This window comes from Myotis nattereri (genome assembly GCF_964212035.1).
Source record: "Myotis nattereri genome assembly, chromosome: 17".
NCBI lineage: Eukaryota > Metazoa > Chordata > Mammalia > Chiroptera > Vespertilionidae > Myotis > Myotis nattereri.
Window position 1 is genome coordinate 14580233 of NC_138092.1, and position 26130 is coordinate 14606362.

Consider the following 26130-nt stretch of genomic DNA (forward strand, 5'->3'; position numbering starts at 1 on the left):
TGTTAGCTGTCATATGATGGTGATGATGATGATGATGATGATGAGGAAAAGAAAAATTGTTAAATTGTTTCCAACAGATAAGCACTCATACCAAAGTCCTTGGGGGTTCAGGCCTATATTTTTTTCTATCAACAATCTATTAGATATTGAAGGTAATCCTAAAAATATGTGGGTAGAAAGAGAAGAAAAGTGTAAAAATTAATGATAATTTTAAGTCTAAAAATTTATTTGAGTTGTCTTCTTTCTATCAGTTTAGTCAACTTTTTATCTACCCCAAGTAATTATTCTTAACATTTCTACTCTCTAGCAAGCTGATAGTACTTCAACTTTAATTTAGAGAGATAATTATATTTACACGTAATTTACACACACACACACACACACCCTAAAGCTTTGAGACAAAGCAGAATTTCTTTCCTCCATATTTTAGCTGATGGAAGCAACAACTATTCACTTCCTTTTTGTCTCACAATAATACAAATATACCTTGCTTTATGTTAAAGATCTACAGTTAAAATAATATTCATGGAATTTTAGAAATTTTATAGTTTTATATGTGATTAATCTTTGAACTTAATAGATTCTAACTTCAGGGTTGTTTTTTCCCCCCTTAATATTTTGTGTTAGTTTGCTAGAGCTGCCCTAACAAAATGCCACAGACTATGTAGCTAAAACAATAAAAACTAATTTTCTTGCAGTTCTATAGAGGCTAGAAATCCAAGATCAAAGTGTTGACTGGTTTGGTTCTTCTCAGACCTTCTTGGTTTGCAGATGGACGCCTTCTGGCTGTCTCCTCACATGGTCATCCCTTTGTGTGTGTCTGTGTCCTAATTTTCTTTTCCGCTAAGGCAGTGGTTCTCAACCTTCCTAATGCCGCGACCCTTCAATACAGTTCCTCATGTTGTGATGACCCCCAACCATAAAATTATTTTCGTTGCTACTTCATAACTGTAATTTTGCTGCTGTTATGAATCGTCATGTAAATATTTGATATGCAGGATGTATTTTCATTGTTACAAATTGAACATAATTAAAGCATAGTGATTAATCACAAAAACAATATCTAATTATCTATGTGTTTTTTCCGATGGTCTTAGGCGACCCTTGTGAAAGGGTCGTTCGACCCCCAAAGGGGTTGCGACCCACAGGTTGAGAACCGTTGCTCTAAGGACACCCATCGTACTGCATTAGTGCCCACCCACATGACCTGTTTTTACCATGTCTCTGAATACAGTCACACTCTGAGGTACTAGGAGCTAGGACTACAACATATGAATTTGGGGGTACATAGTTCAGCTATAACATATCTCTACAAAGTAATTATTGGCATTTTAAATATTCACTTTCATACATTATGAAAGCATATTTGATTATAATGTGAATATTGATTCTTAAGTAAATACATTATTTCAAACTTTTTGATTTCTTAAAATGTTGTTATTTCTCTCTTTTGATTTTTCCAACTACATTTTCTCGTGTCCTAGCAGATGGAATATATTTAGTTTTGTGTTTGCAAGTTTATTTTTAAAATTATTTTTCTTAATTTGAAATATGGTTTTCTTATTCTTAATTTTATGGGGACTTTTAAGCATTAGTCATTTTTCTTTACCTGTATTTGTGAATTGCTACCATATAACCACACATCATACCAGGAAATATATAAAAGATATTTATTAATGATAAGAAGTCATTTGAGATGACTAAGGCAACACCCTATGTGTTAAAGAACACTATAAAATTGCAGGAGAATTTTTAATTTCTTTTTTAGTAAATATAATGTTACTAAACATTGACAAAAGAAAGAATTTTAAAGTTGCATTCAGCCACCTGCTGGTAAAAAGGTCAATCTATGGACAATAGCTGCTGTTGACAAGAGCAATAATTTTTTGCTGTTTATTGCCTAAGGACACACAGAGGAAACAATTTTATTTTACCTCCAGCAAAAAAGAGATTTATGCGTTGATCTTTGCTTTCATCAAGCCTCCAGGGTTACTGGTTGCTAACAACTAGAATGCCCTACAGGGGATACAGGGATGAATGTTATTGGTCACTAGGAGGAGCGAGATACTGCTTTATAGAATCAAGTAGGATATGGAAAATAAGGAAGGAAAAAATGTGATAAATCAGGCAGAAACATTCTTTTCTAACTCAAATGTCATATAATCTAAAAGGATTAAGTATAGACAAAAATTACAAGTATAAAAATATTGAAAACAACAGAAATATGAAAACTTACAGACCTTCTGAACCCGTGGCATTTATCACCTCCTAAAATACATATATTCCGTCTTATATGGTAATTACTTGCTTATTTCTTGTCCTTTGGGTTAAAGTATGTACTTCTTGAGTATAGGGACTGTATTTTACTCATATTTGTCATCTCTCCAGGACCAAGCATTTTGCTTAAAGATTTTAGAGCAGGTGAATATTAAACATTTTTGTACCAAGGTAAGAGCAAGATATGAACTTCAGGAGAAAGTTTAGGCAGGTTATTGCATGAGTCAGAAACAGATTTTCTAATGGGCATATGATTAGGTTTCTGTCTAGAGTTAATCACAATCGAAAGAATGCTGAGAAATGGAGGATGTGGGTTCTAATTCTGATTCTACCACTTAGGTGATAAGACTTTGGATAAATTTCCCAGTAGTTCTTCACAGCCCACCTTTTTTTTGTGTACATATTGAGGGAACCCTGTGATCTATAAAGTGCTATGGGAATATATGGTTCTTTGGAGGCTGCATTGAAAAACATCACTATTCACACTTTGGTTTTAGGCAACCTCATCATTAATTAAGCAACTCATTTAATATCATAGCCTTATCTTTAAAATTAGGTTTGAGCTAGGTTTTTTTTGTGTTTCATTTCCTTCATCTAATGTTGTTTTATTAATTGATTCAGTAATCTCTGATCAGTGTCAGGCTCTCTACTAGATGTATTCTCACAGGTGATTGAATTATACATTTTAAAATGAACTTCTGGCTTAATAATTATGATTTAGAGAATAAATATATATATATAATGTTTTTGCCTATTACTATACATGAAATAATTGGTAGCTAAATTTGAATCAATACTTAAATCAAGACCTTTAATCAATTAATGCAGTTAATCAACTAGAACAGTGTAGAGCCATCTACATTGATAATTTCTATTTAATTTGGCTAATTATAACTTGAACATATCTACAGTTTTATTATATGATAGCTTTGTTCATGAGCACAAAATTTTGTTGTAATTTTTCTTCAGTTGGAAAGAAAACAGAGACTATTTATTGGCAAAATAAATTCACTAATGTTTTTCTAAACATGGAGTTTTGATTATTTCTATTTTATCAGTTTTGAAGATTGTAAAGTGTTACTCCAATCTGGAAATAATATAGCTAATCTTGAAATATATCTCATATGAGAGAAGGAACTTTTGGCTTGTGGTAACTTCAGGAAGTAGAAATATTGTGTGTATGGAATTCGGGTATGGAACTCACCCTACTACATGGGAGTGCCCAGTAATGGTATTTTTCTTTATTATAACATGTGAGGTAGGGGTAATAAAAAAACACCTGACAGCTGAATTCCATTCTGATGGGTGAACTAAACTCACCAGCTCTGTACAACTCCCTGAGCAACAAAGAAATGGCTATGATTTATAATTGGCCTTTTCAGATCATTTTCATGGCTAGGAGTACTCACAGCAAGGCCTACAGTCTTCAGGGTCCAGTCATATAAGAACATGTTCCTTCCTAAGCCCATTTCCATTTTCTCCCAACACCAACACATTGCAGAATAATACGTGAGGTGAGGGACATATCAAGCAGTGGGGAGATCTTTAGCAAAATTATAGAAGTATATGATGAGCACAAGCCATGCTTAAGGAGCAGCTAGCTGGTGCTTCCTTTGAATAGAAATATAGAGCAAACTGGGATACATATTTGGAGATAACATTGGAAAAGTTGGCTGGGACAAGATTGTGGAGGGCTCTAATCACTCAGTTAAAAATGTAGAATATTCATTTTACACTCATGGGTTTTAAAGGAGTCACTCAAATGAACAAATTTGAGCATTTAGACGGCAACTTTAATGGTATATTTAAGATGCATTTGAAAAGGAGATTAAAGACAAGGAGTCCCATGCATAGGCTATTGCTCTAGTCCAGGCAACACATAACTGTTATTCCTTGCCATGGTTTGAGTATTGGTTCCATCCCAAATGCTCTTAGTGCAAGCCCTGCTGAAGTGCCCTGTCTTCTCACATACGGAATGAGAGTAGTGGGCCTCTTCCAGATTTTCAACAGAATGTAATGATTTCTGCCCTATCCTAAATGTAATGGGTCATTGTAATTCTCAGGCCCTTTCAAGTTTTTCAACACCCAAGTTTTTCAGGCTATTATTTAGTCCTTATTCTCTCATACACAAGTACTTTGAGTTCCTCTGTTATTTTCTAAAGTATGAATATTTGATGGGAGCCCCACTTAATATTCCCAACCCATTAATTTTTGTTGTGTTCCACCTGCTTCAGATTCCCAGGACCTTGCTCCACTTTTGGAATGCTAGCTGGCCACTTAGTATCTGTAATATCTCTACCTATATCCTAATAAAAGTTATAAATATTCTCTAAAAAATAAACAAACATCATGTGATGAGCCATATAATATTTGAAGATATTTAAGAAAGACTAAATATCAGGAATTCTTATGGCTAAGAAGTATTTCCTTGTGATATTTCTTAATTCTGGATAGGTTTCTGCAGGTTTCTAATCTGCAGGTTTAGAGAATGTTCTAGTCATAATAATGGTATAAGTGTCTTAACAGTGACTCTTCTCTCTTCTGGAGAAATAAAGGGCTCATTGGTTTGGACTGGCAGCAGACAGTCAGTTCTATTCTCTCTGGGCTTGAATATAAATGAAATGTTATCTATGTCAGAATGAGATACTGTTATTAATACATTCAAGAGTCTGGGAAGAACAAACTTTGAGAACACTTCTTGATTGAAGCAGAAATTTCAGGAATAATAAAGGATATAAAAATGAATCTAACACCTGAAACCAATACAAAATAACACTGAAAATAAACTACAAAAATTAAAAAAAAATTTAAAGCTGTTGAAAAAGATTATGTTATATGGCTACATCTAAATTAATAAATGTCTAAGTGGTAATGCATACCTGTAAATTTAAAAATAACAGCTGTCTTAGATGTTGGAAAAAATGATATAGGAAATATTTGAAAGTTGTTTGTAAGCTACAAACATTATTCAATTTTTAATAATTATTAGTGTTATGGTCATCAATTATTACATTCCTTGGTTTAACTTTTCTTGATGCCAAGTATAAACATAATTATAAAAAGTAACCCAGGTTAACAGCTTTAAGAATAAAAAACCATGAATTTCCAAGTTAGGCTTGGTGTTATCCTACTGTAAGTAAATCAGCCACTCTAATGTCAAAGAACAATGACTTATTTTTAAGTGGGATATGGAATTAGGAACTTAAAAAGTTTCATAGCTTTTTTTAAGTCAATATAAAATGTTTGAGATTGTAGCTGAATGATGATGATGAAAATTGAGATCACAATTTAGAGCTTCTTTAGTTTCTTCATGGGCTATGCCTAATTATTATCATGACAAATATTCTTTAAAAAGCTTACAATGGGCTCAGAGAAGAGACTTGCCCAAGATTACATAGTGGGAGAGTAGTTACACATTTATATCCTTCAGCTTCATAGTCCATGGTCATCATGATATACTGCTTCTTATCATTAAAATCAGATGGCTATATTATGGTTTTCATCGATATTGCTGGTTAAAGAATATCCCTTTATACCATGAGGGCAGAACGTATTTTTCTGACACAGAACAGAATGAGTGGCCTACATTCAGGTTTGCATTCAGATATTCATAACAAAAAATCTGACAAAACTATCTAAATAAATACAGAATTTTTTTTTCCACAAACAAGGAATCTAATCAGTAGCCCTAGCTGGTACTATTCCCTGTTTTTAGAGCTTGTCTTCCAGCTCCCTGTTCCTGCTTCAATTCCAAAGAAAAGTCAAGAGGGAAAGGCAAATGGCCATACCAGATGAGTCAGCTCACTGTACTCCAAAAACCCCATGCCTGCTTGTATCTCAGAGGCCAGACTCAAGGCAAATGACCACTCTGGTTACAAGGGATTCTGGAAAATGAAGTTTTGTTTTGTTATTGTTGTTAGACAACCAAAGTAAATCTGGATTCTTTCAGTAAAGAACGAAAGGGGAGAAAGAATATTGGTCGGCATTCAGCAGCAACTGTGACAAATAAATAAATGTAATAGACTCTGATAACCAATGTGAAAGACCAAGAACCCATCCATAAGCCCCAAATAACTAAAAGTTGGGATACTTGTTTCTGTAACATGAGTGAGCAATATTTCTTGACTGATTAGAATGGATATTATTCGAGGGGATGTCAAAGATAACTTACAAATTTTCCAGGTTTTAGTTGGATATGGAGCCTGTTAAATAATGCAGGAAATATAGGCAATACAAAAACAGCTAGCTTTGGGTGAAAGAGAATAAATTGGGTTTTGGCCACATTGAATTTGATGTACCTGCAAAATAACATATGAGAGATGTCCTGTTAGAATCTGGAAATACAGGTCTGAAGCTTAGGAGAGAAGTGAGGGCCAAAGATAAGGATTTAGTAGTCCTTATATGGTAGTTAAAATGGATAGATAATGGATTAGATCACCAGTGGGGAATATGTATAGTGAAAAGAAAAGAGGGCTAACAATTGAAATTATTGGAAAATATAATTTAAAATCAAGTTAGAGAAAGCAAAGAAAGCAATGGAGATTAAAAAGGATAGGTGGGGAGACAGGAGGAGCTATGAATGACATTATCTGAGAAGGCATTATGAAGAAGTTTCAGGAAGAGAGTGGACTTCAACAACATTAGATGTAACAGCAAAATCAGGAAAGAAGAAAACTGAAAATACACTACTGGCTGGTAAATTAAGATATTATTGGTGGTTTTTGTTTGTTTTTGAGAACAGTTGCAGTAAATGGTAGAAATAAGTGGGTGAGAAGTTATGGATTCTGAGGAGGAAAGTGGCAAATGCACTTGTTAAAGGCAAACGCGTGAGCTCTGCATCTACCTGAGATCTTGAGCCTGGGATTTTGTTGCAAAACTGGCATTCCCATCTCTGAAAATCGTGAGAAATCAAGGGAAATAAATAACGGATGACATTTCTCAAGGAGCAACTTATTAATAACAGGCATAGAGTTCCCATTGTGCTAGCCTTTGGGAAAGTCATAACTGACTACTACCAAGAATTCTTTCTCTACACATTCTTCAGGAAAAGTAACTAACCTTATAACTTTCCTTCAGACCAAGAGACAAAAGTATCGGCCTCTAGGCTAATGGCTTATCCTTTCTACAATTGGGGGTTGTTACCTTACACTGTTCCTGCTGTTCCATCTTTCACAAGATTTACTGAGGACGAATTTACAGTTCTGATATGTTGTTGTCTTTACTCATTGTGTTCTCTGGAGTCTGAGTCCTACAAACAATGTGTGTATTCCTAAACCACACATCTTGTGGTGTGCACCAACTCTGTGTATAGTGACCACATGTAACTTGAAATCAGCTGTGATGGGAGTATTTATTCCTCAGAAATCAACAATCAGAACTTTTCCCCCTTGGATAGCTGTTTGTTAAACATATGCTGGTACACCACTGCCTATACTCCCGACGGAGAATGAAAGAATTAGGTGACTAAACTATTCAGTTATGATCACAGTATTATATACTCTGATAAGATACTTTATACTGGAGATTATATATCTATCTATCTATCTATCTCCCAGATAAAACAAGCATTCCATTCATTTTTATTCATACAGTGTTCATTCAGTTCCTACTAAGTGCCAGGCACTGATCTAGATAATGGGAATACTAGGGAGTTTATAATCTAGCAGGATAGGTGGATAGATAGGTAGATGGATGAATAGATAGGTAGGGATAGATAGATAGATAGATAGATAGATAGATAGATAGATAGATAGATAGATAGATAGATAGATAGGTAGAGATAGATGATAGATAGATAGATAGATAGATAGATGATAGATAGATAGATAGATAGATAGATAGATAGATAGATAGATGATAGATAGATAGATGAGAGACAAAGACAGATATATGATAGAACTATCACAAAGGTATGACTAAAGTAGTTTAGGAACACTCAAGGCAGTAATTCTCCGAAGGAATTAAGACTTTTCTAGTTGGGATTCACTTGAAGATTTATAAGGCTACACCTTAAATTAACCCTCATTTTACTGTGCCTTTCCTGTCTTCTCCCTCTTTATCACACAATGCCCTCTTTAGGAGTCCTATCTAAACAGAATTATCTCTGACAAACAGGTTTTGCTCAGTGCAGCATTTACATCAGGCACTGGTAAGAGACTTGGCTGGGACAGAGAAAAAATCACCTCGAAGTAACTCCTCTGAGAGAGTATCTACAATGGTGGTATTATCAAAAGACAACAGCTACGCTCTTTGAATTATGATATGAAATAAAAATAGGATATCAAGAAAGAGAACATTTTCTTGCTCACACGGGTCTTCCATTGGCTACAGTGCCAAGACTCCCTCTACTCTGTTCTTATCTCCTCTATATCCCCCCACCCCCACCCCCCCACACACACCCCCCACACACACTGATATCAAAGGCCTGCCCACAACTTCAGCCTCTCCTTTCTCTCCCAAATATTGTGTTTGCTCTAATTTTCCTCATATTCTGATCTATTCAATGTGTTTTCTCCCCGAATATATCAATAGTCCTACAAGGACATCTCCATGACATAACACTTTTTTCTTCAAACTTGGGCTTTCTTATTGCCCAGTATTTTGCAACTAATCAATTCTTGGACTAGAGTTTTAGACAACAGATTGCAATTTTTCTGGTGAGATTTATTAAATTGAAGATTAGCCATGCTTAAGGGAGCTCTTATAATTCCGCCCACATGTTTTGTTTGAGAAGTTCATGTACAAAGCTCAAACAACCTGAGTTCCTCAGATGCTGTAGAGAAATCATTGGGAAATTACCTAATTAAAAATGTCAAGTGAGTATACTGGAGAAAGTAACAGTTTTATTTTAGAAATTTGAATATACTTCTTTTCTCCAGAATATTATTCCAACATTTTAATTCAAACTTTTCTTTCAAAAGGGCTTTGCAGATAGGCTGTTACTTTTCACTAATCTTAGGTAAATAGAAAGAACATTAACTTCTCCTGGCCACTTAGAAACTCCTTAGCGTCCGGAACATGCTGAACAATAATAATTTCCTGTAAAATTTTCTAGTTCATGATCTGCTTAATAGTAATGGACAAAGCATCAAATGTTGTCGGGAAAAGCTTCCTCGCTCTCTTACAAGATCTTAATGATCTCCAGTCAGAGCACCGTTTTCAGCTGGGATTGTGTAATCCTATGCAAAAAAAATTTTGTTTTTTTCCTTTAAGGAGAATGATGAACATATTTATTGTTCATCCGTCAGCTATAAACTAATACATGCTAAGCCTTCATTGTTTATAGTGCCAGACAACACCAACTCTTTCCTAACTAAATAAATGAACTTATTCACATTTATAACTCTTTACCTTGGTAAAATAATAATTTAGCTGCTTCTATCTCACTATGAAAATATATAACTTTTGTTTATTATACATTAAGACAAGCAAAACTACATTTAGTTAAAGCAAAAGAAATGAACCATCTTAGAAGTAAACAGTGTTAGGTCATCCATTACTTTGTTCTGGCCTTTTTGTGAATTGTATATATGGAGATGTTATACTCTAAACATATTTAAGATAAGTTCTGAAGTTTTATTTATAAAAATATTTTTCTTATCATGTCTTACTTTCCAAATTTCTCATTCTGTTGCTCATGTGTGTATTTGTAGCAGAAACCTGAGCTGTGCGCCAAAGGTAGACATGCTTGGCTGCTTAGAAGTGCTCAGAGAGATGTACTTGGTTCAGGCCTTGAGCAGACGGCAGAGTCGCCATCACACTGGAGATTTTGCCTCGTTTGTGTTTTTCCTTTATGTGAATTTTTCCATTCAGTCTTTTATTTAATGACCTACTTTTTAGTCACTGCTATGTGCTAAGCTCACTATTGGGTATGCTGAGTCATATTTCTCTTACTCCTCACAATAATTGTTAAAATGGGATTTATTCTTATCTTACTGGTTCGAAAGCTAAACGTGAGTTTAAATTAAATTAAATACCTGATTCTTCAGTGCTAAAAGAACTCCAAAGATAAGGAAGATATTGTCCTGACCTTTAAGAACCTTTATTCTAATAGAGAGTTAGAAAATTATACATGAACACACACACCTATTACACACACACCACCTATAACAAGAGGTGTTGTGTGACGAATTATATAAAAGGCATAAAACTGTAGTACATAGAATCATATCTTTCCTTAAATTTTGCACATCCAAAATTTTAGCTCAGCAAAGTAGATTATCTGAGAGGTCTTAGCCAGAGATATGTGCAATGTACACCATGTGTATTTAAAAAACACACAAATTCTTTTTTTCCCCTTTATTAATTAAGGTATTACATGTGGGTCCTTATCCCTCCACCACCACCACCCCCCCCCCCGCCCCCGCCACCCTCCCACACACACACACTCATGCCCTCATTCCCCTGGTGTCTGTGTCCATTGGTTAGGCTTATATGCACAATTCCTTTGGTTGCTCTCTCTCCCTTCCCCCACCCTCCCCTACCTTCCCTCTGAGGCCAGCCAGCCTGTATGCACCCATGGATCATAGCAGCAGGTTCAAAAGTCATGACTGCCTAAAAAGACTAAGGCTAAAGTATGCATAGTCAGATCCTAATGACTGAAATTCAGAAGTCAAGTAAGCAGTTAGGATGTAGAACAAATCAGAAAAGAGCCAGTTGGGAGACACGGGAGCACAAGTTTCCAGGCGGTTTTGGATCTCAGGATAAAGCAGCAGGGAGATAAATGAAAAACAGAGCAGCTGTGTCAGCCAAGAAGCGTCATATATTTCCTGCTGAGGCAGAACTCATGGTGCAGGTGGGAATGGAGTAATTCCCTGTAAGGTGGTGGGATATGGATGAACCTGGCCAGATGGGAAGGTGAGGCCTGAGTACATACTAGGAGTTAGTGGGGAAGTTTGGTTTCACGTTTAAAATTAGCCTTATAGAAATATTTTCTGAAACAAAATTATTGGATATATGTAGAAATAGTTGTATTTTTATTGAAGCTTAGAGCATCCGTAAAGTAATATATTTATTGTTGGGTATTTCTAACTAATACCTCTTTTGATAAAGACATTCCTAGAATTGATACTAAGCCAGTGTTCAAGTTACTATCTAATCATCAGCATCATCATTATCATCATCATTTGTTATGTGTGAAGCACTTGTTATGTGTCAGGTATTTTTCTAAGTGCTTTGCATACATCATCTTATTTAATCCTTGCAGCAAGCCTAGGAGATGGGTATGGTTGTTATTCACTTTATAACAGATGAAAAATGGAATCATGGAAATAATTATCCCAATATCACATACCTAATAATTTGTGTAGCCAGGATTCAGACCATTGATTCAGTCTCATCCCAGAGCAATTGCTCATAGTGATTATAATATTACCCTTACCACCTCCTAGAGTTAAACTTTAGGATTTTTCATTTGAACTTAGATGATATTATAATCCCATGAACAAAAGCAAAAGAAAAAATATAATACCAAACCTACTGCAAAGAAAAAAATTGTAATACCAAAACTGCTTATCTAGCCAATGCTAAAATATTTTAAAAGCTATATCAGACGGCTTCTCTTTTTGTTATCAGTAACAAGAATAAGAACAATATAGCCCCCCAAAACACAGAACTGTATCCATTGACCAGTTTAATAGTTTTGAAAATTTTCTTAAAACGTTCATTTATCATATAAATGAAATAAATATCCAAAAATATATAAATAAAATGAAGTATTTCCATTTATGTCCCAACTTGAGATCAAATTTTCTGCTAATATATTTGATGAAACAAATACATACAGTGTCTGTGTGTTTGTTTGTGTGTGTGTGTGAGTGTGTGTGCTAAGATAGTTAATGTTGACCTACCCATTGAAATGCTATTCTAGGCAATGGCTGACTATGGCTGAGGACATTTTCATTTAAAGTAAAATTTTTCAATATTTAAATTTTTTAAGGCTTTGTGAACACTTTCTATGGTTAGAAAAATCTCTATTGCAAAATTGACAGATACAGATATTTCAGTATATGTTTGAAGTACACATAATTAAAGAAAAATCTATTAACAGACATGCTCTTAACCCAGTAATAGCCATCAGGACAGTAATAATACTTGCTGAATTTCTTTACATTATGCCAGAGACCAGACATGTATTATATTTGACCCTGAACAACACTGATTCGAACTGTTCAGGTCCACTTATATGCGGATTTTTTCAACAAATACAGTAAATGTATTTTTTCTTCCTTTCTTAATAACATTCTATTTTCTGTAGCTTACTTTATTGTAAAAATACAGTATATAATACATTTAACATACAAAATATGTATTGATTGACTGTTTATGTAATCAATAAGGCTTCCAGTAAACAGTAGGCTATTAGCAGTTAAGTTTTGAGGGAATCAAAGTTATATGATGATTTTCAGTTGCTCGGGAGTCAACTCTTCTAACTTCCGTGTTGTTCAAGGATAGACTGTATTCTAATTTTCAAAACAACCCTGAAAAAAAAGATACTATCCCTATCTATATATATAAAAGGCTAAGCAACCGACCAACCGGCCAGTAGGTATGACACGCACTGACCACCAGGGATCAGACGCTCAATGCAGGAGTCCCTGAGCTGCGGTGACTTGGCAGCTGCGGTTCTCAGGTGACACACCCCAGAACTAGAGAGGAGGGAGCCTGATTCCGGAGTGCCACCGTCTTGTAATCCAGGACCCCTCAGAGGATGTCAGAGAGCCAGTTTCATCCCAATCCCCGCAGGCCAGGCCGAGGGACCCCACCTGTCGGAGAGACCTGCTCACTCTGCAGATACCCTTTGCGCTGCAGCGCTGCCCCAGGTGCGACCGGCTGGGGAGGGACCGTGGGAGGTTGGCTCCAGAGTGTGTCCGGCCCATCTCACCCAGTCCTGCCCCGCTGGCCACCTGCTAATTAATTTCCTTTCAATGTGCATGAATCTGCACCGGGGCACTAGTTACTTTAAACAGAGTTTTAAAGGTTAAAGTATTTGCTCAATTTTACCCAGTTAGTAAGAGGTTGTCCTTATTCCAGGTTGTCCAGACTCCAGAATCTACTATTTTTTTTTATATCCCAATGTCATTAACATAAAGCATTTATGATGGCTTTTCATTTACCAGAATGTTTGAACACCCAGAACACCCTGCACCCTGGCTGTGCCACATAACTGATTATTTCATTCCAGGAAGTTTGAACTATTGTAAATAATAATGACTTTTTTTCTAGTATTTCTAGGATTCATCAAAATTCCAGTAATCTTTCAAACATTAAACTTTCTCTTTTCTCTTGGCTTTTCTAGAAAAAGTTAGTGTTTTAATCATTAGGTTTTGTACTATCTCTAGGTTTTCAATGAAGCATAATGGATTAAAGAGAAAAATGGGTTTCAATAAGTCACAGTGGCAACTTTATTATACCTTTTTTTTCAAATTTTATTCAGAAATAAAAATATTCTGTTTCCTAATATGAAGCCAAATGTTTATTTCCCAGATTTTACCTAAATGTCCTTCCCTGAGTCCATTGCTGTGGTGAAACTATTTTAACGGCCTTCATTGGGGTGTGGTGAAATGCTCTAATTGCCTGTGCTGAAAAACAAAGGTTTCACGCAAATTGAATTTTTCTTTTAGGATAATTGCCGTTCACTTTTGTTTTTATATGCAACTGAGTGGGGGTTTTGCAGTATCCTCTGTGGATAATAAAGTGCTGAAATAGGAGAAGCTAATAATTGCTCTGTATGGTAATACTGACAACTTCTGCGTATTTGTCAATCTGTGTTAACAGTATCGATCAGGATGGGATCCTCATAGAGGGGCAGATAATATTTCCACTAAATCTTCGGACAGTGATGTAAGTGATATATCTGCGGTTTCCAGGACTAGTAGTGCTTCTCGTTTCAGCAGCACAAGCTACATGTCCGTCCAATCAGAACGGCCCAGAGGAAGCAAGAAAATCAGGTGAGTAAGGGACTTTCGCAGGAAACGCTTCTCAATGTGTATGACAAGGTCTTTATGTTTCTTTGGATAAACCTAAAATCCTCTGTTCTAAAGGCTAATGTGTGCCATTTGGCAGTAAGAACTTCTGTACGTATTATTTTTTTTTAAATAATATTTTGCTCTGCCTTTCAAACTTCTGGCACAGGCAAGTTTCAGAGAACGTACAACACCTTTCTTACTAGATTACTTGAAATAATATCATTAGTTGTTTGTTAATGTTTTCTATTTTAAAAGAGTAATTCTATTACACATTTATTGAGGTTAAAGTGATGGTTTTGTGAAAATTTGAATATTTTGATGTTCTAAGAAATGTGAAAAATAGTATTTGGAGGGTTTTTCCCCCTAGATGAGTATATTTCAGGAATTCAGAAAAATACTACTTTTTTAGTAGGATACGCCTTATCCTCCTGAAGCTGTTATAAATGCATGGAAAAAGTCTTCAGCCTCTCAAAATTTATAAATGCAATATTTATGTTTGTATATGCATACCCATAGAGTTTATGGGCACCCGAGCTAAATTATTTTTACTCCTATGTATATATATATAAAAAAACTGTAATGAGGAGACCACAACTTTTTTCCATGCAACTCTGTAGCAGGAAAATAGGATTTAAGGAACAATTATGATTGTGGTACTTACATAGGCGCTTCTCTGGTATACTGGAAAAAAAAGTTTCAACATTTAAAAGATGTCATTGTTATTTATGTTTTCATAGTGTTCATTTCCTTTCTGTTTAATTTTGTATGCATTTTTTTTCTTACTTTTTCTTTCCTTTTTTGTGTTTATTTGCATGCCTTCCTTCAATTTGTGTTGCTTTCAAAGGCCAAAGGGAGTAGAAGAGGGAGGGAAAGAAGGGGATAAGCATGAAGAGATAGTTCATGAGGTAAAGGAAGAAAGAATTAATGAGCATGTGAAAGGGAACGAGATTACAAAAACGTCTAATCATGAGAAAACCAGAGAATCAGGAGACGAGGAAAAAACACAAGATATACATGAGCAAGGGAAAGAAAAAGAACAGTGGAATAAAGAGGATTTGCAGAGGCGATTCTCACAAGATGACAGGTAAAATACACTCGTTTTTGTAGACATTTCCCATTAGTAATGTAGTCCTTTTTCCTACCTATGAAAACTATTTTGCCCTTTACATGGTGGTTTATTTTCTTGCATTTTATCTATTTATATTCTAATACAACTAATTAAGATGTTGGTAAAAATATTATCAAATAAATTTCTTAAATAGTCTTTAATTTGTATCCACTAGTTCTGAGAGTCTGGTTCATTGGTTTTCCCGTTATTTAGGACAAGCTGAATCAAACTTAAATTTCCTTTTAGTTGTTTTTTTTTAGGGGGGAGGGGAGGGGGTTTAAGCCTGAATTACTGTAATCTTCCTGATTTGTGGAGTTAAAACCTTTGAAAAGAAGTTCTGGAAGGGCTAAAAAAATTTAGCCTACTTTATTAAAAATGTTACATACTGGAAATGAATTTTTTAAAGGAGTAGAAAAATAGCGACAAGTAAGCTTTGTTCAGTCACTGGCTCTCTTGCCTCTTCGTCTTCTGGTGGGTTCTGGATCAACTTTGAGGAAGATTGCAAAGCAGAACAGCTAAAAAGCAAAGGTAGGCGCCCCAGGGATCATTAGAAGGCACCCTGGTTAGGCCCCTCTCAAAATGCATTCAGGTAGAGACACCACCAGAGAAGGAAATTTGAACAGGGGGCAAAGGCAGGGGAAAACACCAGCAGCAAGGCGTAAAGCGACGGTGCTTTCGTTTTTATGACACAAGGCACTCGGCATGAAGCTGTCTTTACAGTGAAGATGAGGCCAGCACAGGTCCGAGAGAGCCGTCAGCCTGCTGCCCGGGGAGGAGATTTCCCCACGTACATTGATCTGAGACAGGATCGCAAATCATGCACCTTTTGGGGGAGTTGGGGATTCTGCTATTCAGTCCAGAATTTGATTCTGTAGAGTCTGCTTGATAAGAACACCCTATTATAAGGCAGTTTTTGCAATTAATATATCTAAACTCAATCTCAGTTTGTGCTTTACTTATAATGAATGAGAAAGATCATCAGGACAGATGCTTACCCCTTGGGTATACAATTCAGTGGTTTGTCTATGATACTTTTTGTCTCAGCTTGGTATATTTAAGTATACCTGCTCTATGAAAGTTTCTGTATAACAGACATTAAACTAATAATGAATATTAATTAGGCAATTTTGTGATTTGAGTCTAAACTATTAATTTCAGTTTGTCTTTATTTTTCAATCCAACTTTTTTATCTAACTTTTGATAATTACATTAGTTTATTAGTAAAGACCATTTTTCTGATTCATTGGGCATAGGATCATTTTGTCATGAATTCACGGAGAAAAGCTTTCCAATTTTTCCTTGGAAACAGATAGAGTTTTCTTTCTTCCAAAAGCAGAGCAGAATGTGAGTCTCTGCTGTGTTTTCTTTTGTATATGCCGTATAACTGAAAACGCACGAGTCCATGGGTGTTTGCCTAGAGCCAAAAGCATCTTGGGCATACCTGGCTTGGACAGAGGTTTAGAGAAGATTGTAACCTTAAGTTCCTAATTTTTAATATTATTTTCCTCATCATGTTCTTCAGCAAAAGTGTACATTATTTTGCAGGGAAAAGGGAAAGATGGTGGTACATGCCTAGCAATTCGAGTCATTAGGCACAGTATTCAACTTTAGTCACTATAGGATGTTTCTGGAGACTGAAGGAGGCCAGGCTATCTCTCCAGGGAACACATATTCCATGAGGTGGCCAGAGTGTCAACTGCAATTGTTATAAGAAAATGGTGGTGTCACTAACTAGTGATTGCAACATAGGATCTTGAATCTGCTTTCATTTCTTAGAATAAAACTGATGATCTTTATTCTGAGAGGGAATATGTTTGAGTGCTTCCAGTGTCATTTTGTTTCAATAGTTAATAAAAACAATCGTACATTGTTTCAACACTGACAACAACATATGCGCTTATACATTATTGGAATATAATCACCTACACTAATAAAAGACAAACATGCAAATTGACCATACCTTCACTACGCCTTAAGCCACGCCTACCAGCCAATCAGAGCGACTATATGCAAATTAACCTTACCAAGATGGCGGCCGGCAGCCACGGAGCTGGAGCAAGCAGGAGGCTTGCTTGCCCCAATGATGGAGGAAGCCAAGCTGCCGCAGCAGCTCTGAGCTCCACTCAAAGCAACAAAGTTTCAATTATAGGAGGTGAATAAACCCCAGATACCTGCTTTCAGCCGGCTGTGGCCACGGAGCTGGAGCAAGCAAGAGGCTTCCCTCCCACCCACCCTGGCCGGCTCTGAGCTCCACTCAAAGCAACAAAGTTTCAACTATAGGAGGTAAATAAATGCCAGAATAAAAAAAGAAAAAGAAAAAGAGAGGCTGGGAGCTTCCATCGCTGGAGGGGTTGGCCAGCCTGAAAACGGCCCTCAGCCCCTCACCCAGACTGGCCAGGCACCCCAGTGGGGACCCCCCACCCTAAAGGGGGTGTGACCAGCTGCAAACAGCCATCAGCCCCTCACCCAGGCTGGCCAAGCACCCCAGCAGGACCCCCACCCTGATCCGGGACACCCTTCAGGGCAAACCAGCCGGCCCCCACCTGTGCACCAGGCCTCTAGCCCATATAATAAAAGGGTAGGTAATATGCAAATTGACCCTAACAGCAGAATGACTGGGAATGACTGGTCACTATGACACACACTGACCACAAGGGGGCAGATGCTCAATGCAGGAGCTGTCCCCTGGTGGTCAGTGCGCTCCCACAGGGGGAGCTTTGCTTAGCCACAAGCCAGGCTAACAGCTGCCAGTACAGCGGTGGTGGTGGGAGCCTCTCCTGCCTCCTCAGCAGCGCTAAGGATGTCCGACTGCATCTTAGGTCTGCTCCCTGCTGGTAAGTGGACATCCCCTGAGGGCTTCCGGGCTGCCAGAGGGATGTCTGACTGCCAGCTTGGGCCCAGTCTCACAGGAAGCGGGCCTAAGTCAGCAGGTGGCCATCCTCCTAGGGGTCCCAGACTGCAAGAGGGCATAGGCCGGGCTGAAGGATCCCCCCAAGTGCACAAATTTTTGTGCACCGAGCCTCTAGTATCCTATAATACACCATTGACGTTTTATGCCTTTTACTTGAAATCCATGTTTTTATAAACAAAAATTTTTTTTCTCACTTTAGAGTTAAAGTATTTATAGTACTGTTACTACTAAAAGTTGACATAGTGACTGCAGTGAACAAAATTGATTATAGTTGCTATTTTCATTGCAGTATGCAGGTCTCATTGCATGCTACACATGTTTGTGTGTTACACTAAGTTAAATTAACATATGTCATTTGAATGTACACGTAGAAAATGAATAGCAAAATATAGATTCAGGAAAGTTCATTAAATACTTGAATATAACATTTTTTCTAAGTTGATAATAATATATTCATATTTAGCTATTTGTAATTTATACACATAAAAATTGAATAGGTCTAGTAAAATGCCTCTAAGTCATTAATGATGATATGGTGAACTCTAGAAAATATGAAATTACATTTGCCATTTAAAATATTTTTCTCCATGTACGTCTGTATTTTAAATTTTATATCTGTTTATATTTGCTGATTACATACCAAATATATGTGGTAAAGCTGGCCACAAAAAAGATAAGACATAGGGAACAATTATTCATTAAACCAATGCTTATTTAAAAAATTCCTTTAGGCACAGTACTTAAAATTGGAAATGGAAATGAAATATCATCATACTTTTAAGCCTGAGACTGAAGCAGTTTCTTAGCCTTGGTGGTGGCTGTGTAAGGGTAGCTCCATATCCAAAAAATGGATCACGATACCTAAGCAAACTCACAAGGACACTTGACAAAAGATCTTAAATTTGCAATGAAAGATACAAAACCAAATACTGAAAGTGTAGCATTGTCAAAACCAACAATGTTGGTATATTTGTCATTAAACTAGATTCTTATTCATTCTTCCAGATATAAGACAAAAGAAAAAATTTAAGAAACTTATTCTCTATAAATTTTTAGTTCTAAGGCATTTCTGCTTCAATTTTGTTGATTGTAATTGGTCTGTTCAGATTTTCTGTTTCTTCTTGATTCCGTCGTGGAAGTTACCCATTTCGTTCAGATTGCCCAATTTTTTGCCATGTAATTGTTTTGTATAGTATTTTCTGTGGTGTCAGTAGTTACTTATCCTTTTTTCATTTCTGATTTTATTTATTTGGGTCCTCCCTGTCTTCCCCCTTACCCCCCGCCCCCACGCCCAAAGGTAAATATTTTATTCTTGAGGAACTTCATGCTGCACATTTTCAGAGAGTCGCATAAGAAAGCAAAAATGTTATCCTCCCCTCCTCTAGAAATAAATAAGAAGAGCATAAAATTTCTTTTTAAATCACGACACTTGGAAGTTTAGCACCAGCATCCAAAATGAACTAGAAAAGGGAAGAAAAAAGCATTTACTGTATATTTCAGATTTCTTTGGTTGGGGTTCTTCCCATGTGGTATTAATATCTTCTTTCAATTCATATTACCAAGACAGTAAAAACCAGGAAAAAAAAATATAAACCTAGTGGTTGCCGAAACTGGGGAGGTTGCTCTCCTGTCTTCTGTGCAGACGTTTGAGAAAAATTGCTGGAAATATTGGCTGACATTCTCGTTTTGTACGTGTTTCGTAAAGAATAATCGTAAACATTCCAATGTCCGCATCTTGGTTATTAGTCTTCCTCTTTATTGCTTGGATGTTTCTTTGGTGTTGGTAAGGTCATGTCTGCTTTTTGTTTCATTTTTTGAAAGGTCATTAATTCTTTAGGTCACCTAGTGATGGTGAAGGTGCCTGGGGAGACTGGTGTTATCAGCACTGCTCTGCTCTTTTTCTTGATGAGTCTGGTTGAAGGTTTATCAATCTTGTTTATGTTTTCTCAAAAAACCAGCTGTTTAGTATCATTGATCTTTTGTGTATTTTTAGTCTTTTTTTTTCCCTCTTTGATCTTAATTATTTCCTTTCTTCTACTCATTTTGGAATTGGCCTTTTTGTAGTTCCTTTAAGTGTAAGGTTAGATGGCTTATTTTAGATTTTTTTTATGGTAGGCCTGAATTGCTATGAATTTCCCTCTTAGGACTGCATTTGCTGTGTCCCATATTTTTGGGGTAATTTTGTTTTCATTTTTATTTGTCTCAAGGTCTTTGTTGTGGTTTTTGTTGTTGTTGATTTCATTGTTAACCCACCCATTATTTAGTAACATTTTATTTAGCCTCCATGTGTTTTTCATATTTTTCTTGTAATTGATTTCTAGTTTAATACCATTATGATTAGAGAAGATGCTTAATATGATTTTAGTCTTCTTAAATTTTTTGAGACTTATTTTGTATCCTAATTTGTTTTCTATCCTGGAAAAAGTTCCATATGCACTTGAAAAAATGTTTATTCTGCTGCTTTGGGGTGAATCTCTGAAAATATCAATTAAATTCATCTGGTTTAATGTATCATTAAAGGTTGCTGTTTCCTTGATGGCTTTTTGTCTAGAAGATCTATCCATTGATGTCAATGGGGTGTTAAAGTTTCCTATTATGACTGTATTACTGTCAATCTCTCCATTAATGTTTATTAATATTTTCTTTATATATTTAGATGCTCCTTTGTTGGGTGCATAAATGTTTACAAGGGTTATATTCTCTTTTTGAATTGATCCCTTCATCATTATGTAATGTTCTTCTTTGTCTCTTATTATAGCCTTTGTTTTAAAGTCTGTTTTGTCTGCTACAGTATTGCCACCACAGCTCTTTTTCATTTCCATTTGCATAAAATATCTTCTTTCATCCCCTTAATTTCAGGATGTGTTTGTCCTTTGAGCTGAAGTAGGTCTTTTGAAGACAGTATATATATGTATCTTGTTTTCTTATTCATTCAGCTACTTTTTGATTGCAGAATTTAATCAATTTACATTTAAAGTGATTATTAATAGGTAGGTATTTATTGCCATCTTATTATTTGAAGAGTGAATTTTGTGGTATGTGAATTATATTTTTTAGATTGCTCAAAAGAAAGTCTCTGTAAAAAAAAGGGGGGGGACTTATAATCTGTGTTGTTTCCCCAATAAATATGAGAATAGTGTTATAAAATGCAAATTATACTTTGTTTATGGTTTAGTTTGTCAAGCATATTTTCATCTATTCCAATACTCCTTAGGAACTACCTTTTTCTAGAATATTTATTTATCTCTCTTTTTAAAAATGTTTGCATACATTTTAACATCACTATGATGCTAAAGATGAATAAAACACATGCCTTTTTCTCATGAAAACATAATAATTTTTTTTACAGTCAAAAATTTATCCTTTGCACATAAATATAATAGTTGGCCTAAATTGTGAATTCTCTATGTATTGTTTGTTCTCAATTTATAATTAAGCAAGCTATTCTCATAAAAATTTAGGAAAATTATTGGATTAAATGTTGTTTCTCTATCATATTATCTTTCTATGTGTGGTAAACTGTGCATGTGACTTCACAATTTTTTATGAGATCACTGAAAGTGAGAGATTTGAGATTTGATCATGTATGTGGTCTGAAGAGAAGGAACATTTGAAGATTGAGTATGTGAAGGCATAGCTATTCCAGTAAGAACCTAAAGATGGAGGATGACCTAGAGTCAGAAGCGTAGATGGATGGGCTGGCTCAAATCAGAGGAAAGGCAGATATAAAAATAGATCAGTTACTAACAGGGAATTGGAAGGTAGGCTATTACTGCCTGATGTTCTTAATTTTCTCAAACCCAAAAGAGACAAGAATATAACAATTTGGAAGTTGAATTAGAGATTTGTTTTGAACGTTTGTAACAATCACTGAAGGAAACAGGAAAAGTACTGACCAAGGACAAATTAAAGGGCTGATGAATAGTCCTGCAGATCCATCTGAAGTTTGGAGACAAACAATTTCAAGATACACTAATGTGTAAAAGCAGTGTGATCATTTCTAGCAGCACTGAGCCAACCCAAGTGGAGAAACTGAGAATTCAGTTGGGGAGTGGGAGTTCTGATAAATGTGGAGGTTGTTAGAAAAATAGCAGTGGAAAGAAATTGAGGATACTTATGCAGATGTCAATTCTTGATAAGAAGGAAGAAAAGTGCAGACAGGAATTGATAGACTAGGAGAATATAGAGAAAATCCAAGAATTGGAAAACTGTATGATGTAGTAACAAAAAAAGTTTGGGGTGCTGGAAGTATAAGAGGTTTTAATTAGAATGTGACATTAAAATTTAAGATTTTTGTGGTGGAGCTATTCTATTAGTTGACAAATTCTAAGATAAGAGCATTGGAATGAGTAAGGGATAAAAAGGATAAATCTGAAGGTAACTGGAGATACATAGATACATAAGTTTTGGAATTATTAGGCAGCTGGTTGGGTCTTCTTAATGAATATTTAAATCTCATAGACTTGTGGTAAGATTGAGAATCGAAAAGAAGACTAAAGACTTCTAAGGACTTCAGTGAATCAGTCAGTGACTGTGAGGTCATCAGATGACAGGGGGGGAAAAGGAGAGGTATATATTGACATAGTCAGAAGTCAGAAGTTGTAAAGACATTTAAACTTTTCAATAAAAGTAGAAGAACAATATTCAATAAAAAGTAGCCAGTAACCAGAAATATTGCAACCTATGAAAAAGAGTAAGTATTTATCACTAGAAAGGACTTCAGGGGGAAGCAGTGTGTTCAGTGATGCACCAGGTTTTCATGAAGACAAGATGCAGATTGAGTGTTTTATTGAAGTAAAAGGGGTAGGAATGATGAGTAGTAAGGGTGTAGCTTTGCAATAGAGCTTTTACTTTGCTATTTGCTGTCACCACATTTTCAGGGTGGTCCTTTCAGCAAATGCATACTATTTTTACTTCAAAACCACATCTTACATAAATTTTTAAATATTTATACAATGTAATTGACCTTGTAATGTAGTCATTATTAGCAATTTCTGTTAGCTTGTGTTTTTATGGTGACTCATTATGCTATCCTGTTATCACACAGAAAGTGTAATTTAGAGATGCCCATATAGGTTCATTATTACTGATGAATCACTTTCGTTATGGAGAAAATAGCAATTTATGATTATATAGATTTAAAAGGTCAATTAGCATTTATTTAGTTTTATAGCCCACACATGAATGAAACCATATGGTTCTTAGCTTTTGCTGACTGACTTCTCTCACTCAGCATAATATTCTCAAGGTTTATCTATGTTGTTGCAAATGGTAGTATTCCATCTTTCCTTATGACTGAGTAGTATTCCATAGTGTGTATGTACCACATCTTCTTTATCCAATCCTCTATCAAACACTTTGGTTTTCTTCATGTCTTGGCCACCGTGAATAATGCTACAGTGAACATAGGGGTACATATATCTTTGTTTTTGAGTTTTTCAGGTGGATACCCCAAAGAGGGGTTGCTGGGTCACATGGTAACTCTATTCTTAGTGTGTTGAGGAACCGCCATACTATTTCCCATAGTGGTTGTACAAGTTTACAGTCCCACCAGCAGTGCATGAGGGTTCTTTTTTCTCCACAACCTCTCCACTTGTTATTACCTATCTTGTTGATAATAGCCATTTTAACAAGTGTGAAGTGGTATCTCATTGTACTTTTGATTTGCATTTTCCTCATAGCTACTGAAGTTGAACATCTTTTCATATATCTGATGGCTGTTTGTCTTCTTAGGAGAGGTGTCTGTTCAGGTCCTTTGCCATTTTTAAATTGGATTGTTTGTTTGGTGTTGAGTTGTATGAGTTCCTTATATATTTTGGGTATTAACCCCTTATTGGAGCTATTGTTTGCAAATATCATTTCCCATTCCATTGGTTGCCTTTTTGTTTTGTTAGTGGTTTCCTTTGCTGTGCAGAAGCTTTTTAAATTTAATATAATTCCATTCATTTATTTTTGCCTTTACTTCCCTTGCTTTTGGGGTCAAATTTATAAATTTTTCTCTACAACCAAGGTTCATAAGTTTAGTACCTTTATTTTCTTCTATGTGCTTTATTGTTGCAGATCTTATATTTAGCTCTTTGATCCATTTTGATTTAATTTTTATAGAAGGGAACAAACTGTAATCTAGTATCATTCTTTTATATGTGGTTTTCAACTCTCCCAGTACCATTTATTGGCGAGGGTTTCTTTTCTTTATTATATGTTTTTGGCTCCTTTGTCAAAATTATTTGCTCATATACCTGCAGTTTTATTTCTGGGCTCTCAATTCTGTTCCATTGGTCTGTGCATCTGTTTTTCTGCCAATACCATGCTGTTTTGGTTATCATAGCTCTGTAGTATAACTTTGAAGTCAGATAGTGTAATACATCTGACTTCATTCTTTTTTCTCAGGATTGCTTTGGCTATTTGGGGTCTTTTTTGGTTCCATAGAAGTCTGGTGATTTTTTGTTCTATTTCTTTTTAAATAATGACATTGGTATTTTGATAGGGATTGCATTAAATATGTATATTGATTTGGGTAATACAGCCATTTTAACTATTGATTCTTCCAATCCATGAATATGGAATATCTTTCCATTTAATTGTGTATTTTTCAATCTTTTTTTTTTCTTTTTTAAATATTTATTTATTAAATTGATCAGGGTGTGTTGAGGAACAGCCATACTGACATTGATCAACACGAATATAGGCTTCAGGTGTGCGTTTTTATGTTACAAGATCTGTATGCACTGTGTGCCCAACACCCAAAGTCAAATCTTCTCCTCTCGCCTTATATTAGAATAAATTGTTATCTTTCCTTCTAGGATTTCTCTCACTATTGTGAGACTTCATACAGCATATTTACATATAAAATAATGATCATCATTTGGAGATGGAAAATTTGTAAGTCAGTCTTCTGAAACTTCCTTTCAAGATATTTTGCATAGATGATGACAACTGCATATAATCAGGACCAGCTTTTTTTATGTTTATTATAGAGAATGAATTGCTACCTTTCATGGCTCACCAATCATGTGTAGAGAACTGTCTAGCTGGCTTGCTTTGCAAAGTTGCGAATAAGAACATGGTGCCATGTTACACTAACTCATAGTAAGCATAACATCACTTATCAGCATCCAAATTTATGTTTAGCATTATACAGAATAATGCCTAAGTTCTCCAAAATTTGCATGAGAGATAATATAGCATAATGGCTAGAAGTTAGCTCTGGATTCGGACAGAACTGGATTGAATCCTGGTGCTGCCAGTTCCTAACAATAAAAACTGCCCTTTCCCACCTACATATTGGGGATGATAAAGTAACCTTTTTACAGCGTTGTCATGAAAAATCAATGAGATTATATCTTTAAAGGTCTTAACATCGTTCCTGGCATATGATAAGGATTTGATAAATAGTGGAGATTGATAAAGAAATAAAAGGAATGGAAAAGAAAAATAAGTTTATAAAATTCTTACTTTCTGTTTAGCTTTTTTAAACTGCATATTTCATAAAAACTTTAACAATTTGCCAGAAGACAATTCAGATTAGGGTTTATCTTACATTTTGTCTAAGACAAATTATTTCCAAAATATTAAAAAATATTATAATTTCACAAAGTAATATGATAGAGATAAGGTTTATATTATAGTTTGATGTAGTTGACTTTTAATGATTTTGGAATTAAAATTATTTTATACCTTAAATTCCCTTTATTATTCAGCAAAATTTTTTAGTGTAATCTTGATGCATGATCCTGTGCTAAAACAGGGGAAATTGTGCTTAACAAACCTAGTCTCTTCCCTCAAAGCGTTAAAGTCTAGAAGGGAAATAGATTACAATATAGAGTGAAAGTGTATAAAGTACTTACAGCATGTTGATTCAATAATAA

The 26130-nt window shown here is 35.5% G+C and overlaps 1 protein-coding gene across 26 annotated transcripts in view; it reads left to right on the forward strand.

Moving 5' to 3' along the window:
* The window catches only part of RIMS2 (regulating synaptic membrane exocytosis 2), a gene marked incomplete at its 5' end in the record, with an annotated part of 342653 nt that overhangs the window by 243441 nt on the left and 73082 nt on the right, over nt 1-26130 (forward strand). For 7 of the 26 annotated variants that reach the window (XM_081111196.1, XM_081111205.1, XM_081111200.1 and 4 more), the window contains one exon: nt 14053-14225. The exons of 13 other annotated variants lie outside the window; for them this stretch is intronic. In XM_081111196.1, coding sequence (XP_080967322.1) covers nt 14053-14225 — 173 coding nt within the window. Of the gene's footprint in view, nt 1-14052; nt 14226-15087; nt 15328-26130 lie in introns of all 26 variants that reach the window. 6 more of the 26 variants (XM_081111185.1, XM_081111199.1, XM_081111198.1 and 3 more) reach the window with 3 other exon arrangements.